Source organism: Fistularia commersonii, chromosome 3, assembly GCF_037954325.1.
Source record: "Fistularia commersonii isolate RoL2024-O1a breed Wild chromosome 3, RoL_Fcom_v1.0, whole genome shotgun sequence".
Classification (NCBI taxonomy): Eukaryota; Metazoa; Chordata; class Actinopteri; order Syngnathiformes; family Fistulariidae; genus Fistularia; species Fistularia commersonii.
In genome coordinates this window covers 17,723,601-17,733,225 of record NC_141286.1, presented here as the reverse complement: position 1 = coordinate 17,733,225, position 9,625 = coordinate 17,723,601, and the positions used below count along the sequence as shown (strand labels likewise).

At 38.0% G+C, this 9,625-nt stretch overlaps 2 protein-coding genes across 2 annotated transcripts; one reads left to right on the top strand and one right to left on the bottom strand.

Annotated features, from left to right (window-relative positions):
- Positions 1-339: 339 nt before the first annotated feature.
- On the top strand, positions 340-5,371 carry mfap1 (microfibril associated protein 1). Its single transcript, XM_086143933.1, has 8 exons — positions 340-528; positions 1,676-1,892; positions 1,966-2,104; positions 2,620-2,807; positions 3,032-3,301; positions 3,422-3,581; positions 3,879-3,968; positions 4,190-5,371. Exons 1-8 carry the CDS (start codon positions 447-449, stop codon positions 4,367-4,369), a joined length of 1,326 nt encoding a protein of 441 aa, XP_086000059.1. The 5' UTR covers positions 340-446; the 3' UTR covers positions 4,370-5,371.
- A 237-nt stretch (positions 5,372-5,608) lies between these two features.
- Positions 5,609-7,744, bottom strand: hypk (huntingtin interacting protein K). Its single transcript, XM_086143934.1, has 4 exons — positions 7,540-7,744; positions 6,658-6,713; positions 6,393-6,444; positions 5,609-5,849 (listed from the first exon to the last, which is right to left on the bottom strand). Exons 1-4 carry the CDS (start codon positions 7,699-7,701, stop codon positions 5,754-5,756), a joined length of 366 nt encoding a protein of 121 aa, XP_086000060.1. The 5' UTR covers positions 7,702-7,744; the 3' UTR covers positions 5,609-5,753.
- Between the last annotated feature and the right edge of the window lie 1,881 nt (positions 7,745-9,625).

Genomic DNA, 9,625 nt, shown 5'->3' with positions numbered 1-9,625 from the left:
CAATACAGTTTAAACATGTAGACTAAATTATGTGCCATATGCAATAAAGGATACAATTCACTGCTGTTATTTTTATTTGCTTTAAGATAAGAGATTAATCTTTTTAAATCAATTCATATTATTCACATGGTTTTTGAGACAAATCACATAATTTGCGATAAATAAATGAGAAGATAAGTTTCGACCAAAAAATGCTAAAAGGATTGGAGTCCTTTTACAAAAAATAAACAAGCTTGAGATTCATGTCTGAACGTCATCATGCTTTAACCTTCCGATACAACAGAGGGCGCTATCCAAAATAAATCGGTAGGCAGTCCACTAAAAGTGAGAGAAAGAAAGCGAACCCTTGCGTCTTGAAAACATCCGTTTGAGAAGGGATCTCGGACACATTTCTGCGCAATTGGACTTTTTATTGATATTGGTTTGTTGAAGTCGACCAGGCAATCATGTCTAGTCGCGAAGCCCTCAACACGAAGCTCCCTCCGATCCAATCCACGGCTGGAGCTGTGCCGATTCGGAATGAGAAAGGTGAAATAAAGTTAGCTATTAGCGGGCTAAAGTGGCAAGCTAATTCTAACAGCAAAGGCTTATTTGATAGTTCTTAGTAATGTAACAGGAATATTAATTTTACCCTGTGGTTTAGTAATTCAGGTATAATATTTTATGTAATGCTATACAAGAGGCGGACAAGCGACGACATCCTTTAAACAATCGTGACGTTATAGATGTTAAGCTTATGTATTAGACGCCATCCACAGGCACGGCAACTTGCCAACGACAGACCCCAATGGAGAAACCTGGTAGCCACGGTTGGCTCTACGCATTTCCTGCAAGAGGACTAACTAACTAACACAAGGCTCATGGTGTCAATATATATTATATTTACTGGGCATTTAGTTTATGTGAAGTACATTATTACCTTTCAAAATAGTGTCTTGAAGCAAAGTGAGAGATTGCGCTTTCCAGGAAAAGTAAATCAGACATCAGTACCTTTTTCAAGAGGGAAAGTTCATAGGAAAGGTGTTTTTTTAGTTTTTATTCAAGAGTATTTTCCCCCTTCTTAAGGTGGCAGTTGTCTGGATCAGGCTCTCCTCAGAAAACAGATAGCACATTATTAATGAAAAAAATTAAAGATGCACCTTCAGTCTTTTCTTACTGCAAACATAAATAAAGTCACACTGATCTGATTCCTGAGTTACTGGATTGACACAGATGTATGCACTGTAAACCTAATGTGGTCTGTGATAATTCAATACCGCTTGCTTTAAATCTGCTCTGCTCTTCTCATTGAGTGGATTGCTTTCAAATTACATTCATCTGGATACATGTGGAAGCCTTCAGTGTTTACTAGGAAATATCTTTCTAGTGTCAGGTGGATAGTTGAGAAAAAAAAATTATCAAGTCCTGCAACAAACATTTGATCTCACTGTTAATGTAATTGATGGCCATCCCCTATCAATATACAATTTCAATCATTTCATTAGATCTAAAAGTGACTGTTCAATTTACATTCATTCTAGACATAAAGAAGCAGCAAGTCTCAATGTTTGACAGCTAAATTCTAATGTGGATATTGATGTCAATAATAAGAAAGAATTTATTTAAAGAACTGTAATCCTTGAGTGGAAATAAATTCTATGACTGTGTTACATTTAATTCTCTCTGCTTTTGCCAGGTGAGCTGTCCATGGAGAAGGTGAAGGTGAAGAGATATGTGTCTGGTAAACGTCCAGACTACGCTCCAATGGAGTCGTCTGATGAGGAAGAAGAGGATTTCCAGTTTGTGAAGAAGGGAAAGGAAATGGAGCCAGAGGTGGAACTGGAAGAAGAAGAAGTCTCTGATCCACGACTTAAGCGTTTGCTCAACCGCGTCTCTGAGGATGTGGAGGAAAGGTAAACAGAATATTTAATGTGGTTACATGACAATGTTAATTTCATCTGATTTACTTCTACTTCTATGCTTCAGGCTGGCACGGCACCGGCAGATTGCTGAGCCTGAAGTTGTAGCAGAGAGCAGCGAGGACTCTGATGAAGGGACGTGGCACCCTGAACGTGAGGAGAGTAGTGAAGAGGAAGAGGAAGAAGAAGAGGAAGTTGATGATGAGGTTTGCTTCTCAGCTTGATTTTACTCCAATTTCATACCTATATTATATTGAAGGCCTATGCATGATTAAATAAATGATTATGTAAATTAATAGATTAATATTGACATTATGTTTAATCATAGTTGATTTGAATCTTAACCTTTTGGATTATGACTTGAATATATATGAATATAGACAAACACACACACACACACATATACACACATATAGACATATATATTAAAAAGTCCAAAATATTCCCAAAAATGTTAATGTCCACAATTTAATATTTGACAATTTAACATTTGTCACAATGATATTTTGATGGTGAAAATTTGTATTATCCTGACACACTTCCAAGTAATATCCAACATCATCCACCATCTTCCTGATGGTTAACTGACATCCAGTGCAGCTGGCTGTTAGAGATATTCATCAGCACCCTGTATTACAATAACTGCTGACCTGTTTATTTGGACTAAGCTTTTGTGCTTTGAATTATATCAAGAATTTTTTTAATGCGGCCTTTTTGATAGGAAATCGAGAGGCGGCGAGCAATGATGCGACAGCGGGCTCTAGAGCGTAAGAATGAAGACATGGAGGTGATGGAGGTAGAGGAGGAAGGAAAATCTGGGGAGGAGTCAGAGTCTGAGTCTGAATATGAAGAATACACAGACAGTGAGGATGAAGCAGAGCCACGTCTGAAACCAGTTTTCATTCGCAAGTAAGTGCTGCTGTAGAGACCAAGGAATGCTTATGGTAATGTAATATTTCCCCTATAAGCCAATGGGATTGGCCTGCATTTGTCAGATAACCTTCTTTTACCCCTAAACACAGCTGCTATGTTACTCTACAATTTAAACACAATAGTATTTTGTATGCTTCGCAAGTCCAGAAAAGTGATTTTTTTTTTTTTTTTTTTTTCCTCTCTTTCGTCGGATGTCCCAGAAAGGACAGAGTGACTGTGGCAGAGCGTGAAGCAGAGGAGCAGAAGCAGAAAGAACTGGAGCTGGAGGCTAAAAGGCAACAAGAAGAGCGACGGCGCTACACCCTCAAGATTGTGGAGGAGGAGGCTAAGAAGGAATTTGAGGAGAACCGGCGCTCTCTGGCAGCCCTCGAAGCCCTGGACACTGATGGAGAGAATGAGGAAGAGGAATACGAAGCCTGGAAAGTCCGGGAGCTGAAACGCATCAAGAGGGATAGAGAGACTCGGGAAGTGTGAGTGAAATACCCAAATGTCTGGTAGAAGGTATAGCTGTAGAATTAGATGCTCATCCTGGTGAAGGGCATTTAAAGACTAGCCCCCTGTGAGATATTGATAATGATGTTTTTCCACAGCATGGAGCGGGAGAAGGCAGATATCGAAAGATTCCGCACTTTGACAGAGGAGGAGCGTCGGGCTGAGCTACGCAACAATGGCAAAGTCATCACCAACAAAGCTACAAAGGGCAAATACAAGTTCTTACAGAAGTACTATCACAGAGGAGCCTTCTTCATGGTGAGTCTCAACATGGCTGCACCTTGATCAGACCCATGATAAGCCAGATTTTCCTTAAATTTTTTCCTCCCCACAGTAACTTTTCTAGTTAGTGATCATACATTAACTGGTCTTAATCAAATCCCCTTTTTCTGTGTCAGTAGTATTTGAATTTGTTGAAATTTCATTAATGATTCTGCTTACATTTTGATGGTTTTAGGGTTTTTTTATCAGTTTGGTTTTCAATGTTATAATTGAATTGTTGGCGCATGACATTGTTTCACACCAATCTAACTGGTGATATGATTCCTTACCCAGGATGAGGAGGAGGATGTGTACAAGAGAGACTTCAGTGCTCCGACTCTGGAGGATCATTTCAACAAAACAATCCTACCTAAAGTCATGCAGGTCAGCTGTTTCTCTTTATATTTTCACTTATGTTCACATTTGTTCCACAAAATGTCGCAAAAGCAAAGTGAATGATGGCACTCAGCTTTTTCAAGATGAAAAAAAGGTCCAGAACAGTCACAGATTATCTTGGCAAAGTATTGGTCCTTTTAGGAGGTCAAAGGAATTTTTCAGAAAACATCTTACCAATTTTGTATGAAACATGTTTGTCTTCCTCTCAGGTCAAAAACTTTGGACGATCTGGACGAACCAAATACACTCACCTGGTTGACCAGGACACTACGTCCTTTGATTCAGCCTGGGCTCAGGAAAGCGCCCAGAACAGCAAGTTTTTCAAACAGAAAGCGGCAGGAGTGAGAGATGTGTTTGACCGGCCAACTGTCAAGAAGAGGAAGAACTAAAGCAGTCTGGATTCTTAGCGATGGAAGCATATAATGATCATTATTCATATTAAAATGCATTAGCAGAAATGCTTTTTCATTTTCAATATCATGATCATTATATGCTTCCATACTTTCCAGATTCAAGTAAATGACTGATTTTAGTGTTTGATAATTTTTTATATTTTTCCTCCAAAGTTCATCCTCATCATTAGACATGATTCAAGTCATGCAGCCTGTATTTGTCGCACTGTGGACTGTTCCCACAGTGAGACATGTCTCATGGTGGGTTATTGGGAACAAGCTTTTTTTTGCAATAACTAAAGCGACAGTGAATAAATCCTGGAACCTGTTATCAGCAGTGGTGGTACATTTGAACTGCATAACCAGATTTTCTTTAAAAGAACACCATAACCTTTGGGGAAATGTTTCTGTTTTCAATGATCCAACAATAAGATAAGATAATGTCACGTGAAAGTGGAGCGCAAGAGGGTATCAATGGCCAACCACTCACTAACCCGGATGCATGCCAGCACCGGTGAGCATTTGACCGGGAGCGGGACAAGTGGAGGACAAGCCTCTCAATTCTTGATCTGAGACATGTCGAAAACCACCAAAAGGACCAGTCATTGGCTGTGGCTGAAGAGGAGTGATTCCACCTGGGTAACTAGAAAATAGCTAACTGTGAGACACACCCAGCCTTTATCAACCTGTGGTGGGCCTATCTCAGCAGGGGTTCTCTTGTGATAAGTGATTGAAACACCCTGTGCCGCATAGCTACTGATGTATGCTATTGGTATAGCCACATAGCAGTCATCCCCCAGATCCCGTTAATTTGTCTATTCCCCTATTTTTAAGTATGGATGGGTCTCTGTAAACTTATAAGTGATGTGAATTGGTCATGTAAAGGGCTGTCCGTGAACTTCTGCCACAAGTAGGTACAAATTAGATATAACTGATCAAATAGGAAAAGGTGAGTATCTCTCACTCCTTGAATTAATAAAGCAAATAACACTTCTGGGTAGAACACTTTTCATTGCATTCTTATAATTATAATTTTATACTTTATTAATCCCTCACAGGGAAATTCCTTCTCTGCATTTGACCCCATCATAGATAAAGCATGTCCTCCCTCTGTTCTCTATGGTCCCCTGCCTGGGTTCTTTGTGTTATCTCCATATTCCCTACCTGGGCTCTCTCTTGTTGTGCTCTTTCAGCCTATAAACATTCATTAAATTGACATGTAGACATGGATAAAGATTAGGCTTTCCAAATCGTAACTTTTATTTAAAATAAAAAAATTCTAAGATAACGACACAATATTATAACCACTGAGTCCACTTGAGTCTTCATGAGCCTTCATGAGCCCCAGTCTGAGCAGAGAAAGAAGCAGTCCAATGTGTGTTCAGTTGGTCAGAGTCACCAGAGCTTCCACCACGTTGCCCATGTGTTCCCTCAGACTCCGCTCAGCAGCCATCCTTGAGATCTCCATCTCTGACATCTACAACATCACAAGTGTTGGGGTCAGTTCACAAAACGGTCACATTATAAGATTAGTTGGGAAAACTGATAAAAATGTATATCACTAAAATCATGTAAACCACTCAGTAGTTTTCCTCTAACGGCTGTCACTTGTCTAGGGATAATTTTCCACGAATATTCCACTTGCAATTTGCCTGGTCTAATGGACAATTGTGTCTGTACAATAATAACAGGAGAAAAATCTCTGACAGAGAATTAAAAAAAGATTTTTATTATAGAGATATTTAAAAAAAATCATTATTTTCTATTATGATATTATATAAGATGATTATTATACAGATAGTAAATGACTATTAATACATATAAATTTATTGAGTGGCCTAATTTAATTTTTTTGAAAACATTTGACTATGTGACCACATCCAAATGAACAAAATCATATCCTTAAAGACAAAAATCTCTTCCCACTTCAACAGATCTCCCAACCGAAACATACATACCAAAAACTATTCAACCGTTACCTGTGACAGAAACCCCCAAAACAGAGGGCCAGAAAACTTACAATAAGCTCAACATCCTCTTTCTTGATGGTGACTTTGGCCAACTCTTTTTCTCTGAAGAAGCAAAAAAGAAGACAATTAACATCAAGTATCAGTTCTCTGGCTCTTTTAGTGGAAAAGTTATATATGTATCCTCTGTAAGTGCAACATATAAATCAGGGGAGATATTCACTTGAACTCACCCAGACCTGCTTTCACTGATGTTTGAAATGTGGATTTTAACCATAAATACAATAGGGATCAAACTAAGTAAACCACCGATGTTACCTTTCTTGTCTGGCTTTCTGTTCCCGTGACCTTCTGTCTCCAATCACTGACATGGCCTGAAAACAGATTCAAGTTATGATTAAGAATAAATTGTGATAAGAATAAAAAGGCTTGAAATATGAAAAGAAACTTGACTGACACTAAATTTTGGTGTCAGACACCCATGCTTGGGAATTAAAAATTCAGGAAATCGTACATACATTTGTTGAGGTACTTTGCAAACATAATATTGTATTATAGTGGGGAAAAAAAATAATTTAAAGCAAATGAGATGTAATGCGGAAAAAATAAAAAAACAGTTTTTAACTGAAAATGATAATGAATAAAGTAATATCTTGTGAAATCACAGGTAATTATTCAGGTAGTATTATTGTTGCCATTTACTTTCTCTTTCAAATGAAAATAACTCCATCTATCTCTTCCTATATTAATTTGTTATCTGAAATATTCACTAGTTTTAGCTGGTAAGCCGCTTCATGGATGTGAAGTGTTTGCCAACTAGTTTATAAGTCACTTAAAATGCAACGACGGGCATATTTAAATGATACTTAATGATACCTAAAACTAACAGGCATATTAGAATTTAAAATTTAAGAGAAACCCTCACTCTTCCTATATTAATTTGTTATCTGAAATATTCACGAGTTTTAGCTGGTTAGCTGCTTCACGGATGTGAAGTGTTCGCCAACTTGTGTATAAGTCACTTAGAATGCAACGATGGGGCGTATTTAAATGATAATTAATGATACTTAAAACTAACAGATATGTTATAAAATTAAAATTTTAGAGAAACCCCTCTTTTGGGTGTGAGTGAAGCGCCGGTTGAGGTTCTACCAGCAGCGGCCGCATGTTTCTGGAGCTAACGTTAGCCGCATCTCTCACCGTTTCCAAATCGGAGCTGGAAATTTCTTTCTCCTCCGCATAATCTGTGACTCTCTCCAAATCTGCGGCTCCACTGTCATGTTTCCGAGGTTTTTCTGCCGGTTTCCCAGTGCAGTTTTCGTCGGCTTCCAAGTCCAGATCGACGTCTCCCTCGGCCGCCATGTTGGCTCGTCCGGAACTAAAGGAAAGGATACCGCTTGTGGCGGAAGGAAATTTGTGTGGCACCGAACTAAGAGTTTGTCAGAGAAATAAACTGACTGTCAAGTGATTTACTGAATGGAAGCTACAGGCACAACGAGGCTCAATCTTCAAGCGGTAAAAAAAATAAAATCAATCAACTTAGTAAATGTGCCCAACTCCAAGACAGGTTTGAAGGTTTTATAGAAGGATATACCCTTCTATGACAAACATACATCTCAAATGTGCTAAAGGTAAACGTGCTTTCCCCTAAACTACTGGACGAGGCTGACCCATGCACAATTCACAGTTATGACTTATAATTTAGTGGGTTTTTTTCCTCTCTCGCTAACTTTGATATTTTACTAAGAACATTTTAAGTATGTTGATCAAAAATATCTTGTTAATTTGACTTCTTCAATTTCGTGGAGACTGTTTGCTGTTTGTTTCCCATCCAAGAGGCTTCAGTCTTTTGTCTAATTTTGGGCAACAGTCACATATAAAAGGCCAAAAAAAGGAAAGTCAAATAAGGAAATGTAACCTCAGAACTCACCCAGAAGTCAAATTCGAACTATAACAATGTGATCTCTGCTACCTCAACTCTGGTACCTGTCTTTTCCTCAGTGCCACTAGATTTTATTAAATGCTTTCAAAATATTGGAAAATGGCTAAGTTGGCTGGATTTTGTGATCTTATGAAAAGGAAAAAAGGCAACCTGATTGGGAAGTAATTTGTAGGAAGTTACCCATTATTTACCAATAAAGTTCTGGAAATTAGGAATATGAACATTTTAAAAGGATTATAATTGTCAACAATGCTGTGTCACATTTGTTTCATTCAAGATTTACGAAGACACAATAGATATCATTAAGATTGTCAACATATCCAATTTTAGTAGTGATATTAACATTTTGTGCTGGTTGATGTTCTTTTTGAAAAAGTGTAAACCAGGTTAGATTTTTGTGCATTCAACAGTAGTTCAGGCTTTTTATCTGTGATTTCATCAAATATTAAATGGTAGGCTAAATATAAATCACCTGCATGACCTTGTTATCATCTAAGAGCTACAATAATACAATAGTAGGATTTTGCAGGCAAGAAATCATCCAGATTACCAAAATTTACCATGCTTCTTGTAGTTCTTTTTCTGTCTGGATTAAGAGATTGACTTGTACTTGAATAGACAGAAGACTCCATCCGCCTCTAGACTTTTCTAGCCCTTTCCTGGCGTTGACCTTTTCAATCCACTATCCATAATCAGATTACAGAAAGAATAAAGTACCCCTTGGTTAGTGCAGGAAACCACATCAGTTCTCACTAGTTTCAGTCCTGGAGAGATGTGAATGTGTGTTGTTGAGCTACTGGAGGGATGGCATCGTGGCTCGAAAGACACCGGCATCATCACTCCAACCCATTCATCCTGCTCTATGACTGACTCTGGATAATCTGGATTCATCTCAGAGACGTGATGTTCAGACAGTTCCTACGGATACAGGTGAGACTTTGGTGAAGCAAAAAACTGACTTCTCTTTATGTGAGATAAAACTGATAAAACAGTCACACTGATTGTCTTCAAAATTTTGTTTAAGAAGTGAATGTTTCCTTCTCAACTGCTCTGATATAAAACCATCATGTCATTATTTTTTATAAAAGAAGAAAAGTTTACCTCTAAAACTTTGATGACAGAATTCCAGTCATACTATACCTTAATGTATATTTTTAGTAATGTTTTTAGTCAAGTAACCAAATCCTATTTTAGTCAGCCCAACAAATTTTCTGCTTCTAAAATTGTCTATTCATAATTTTTAGGCAGATATCACGGCAGACAGGAGTACGAGAATACACAAATAAATGTTTTCTCCTGTAGCTTTTCAAACTCAATTACATTCTAGTTAAAACTATGAGGTAT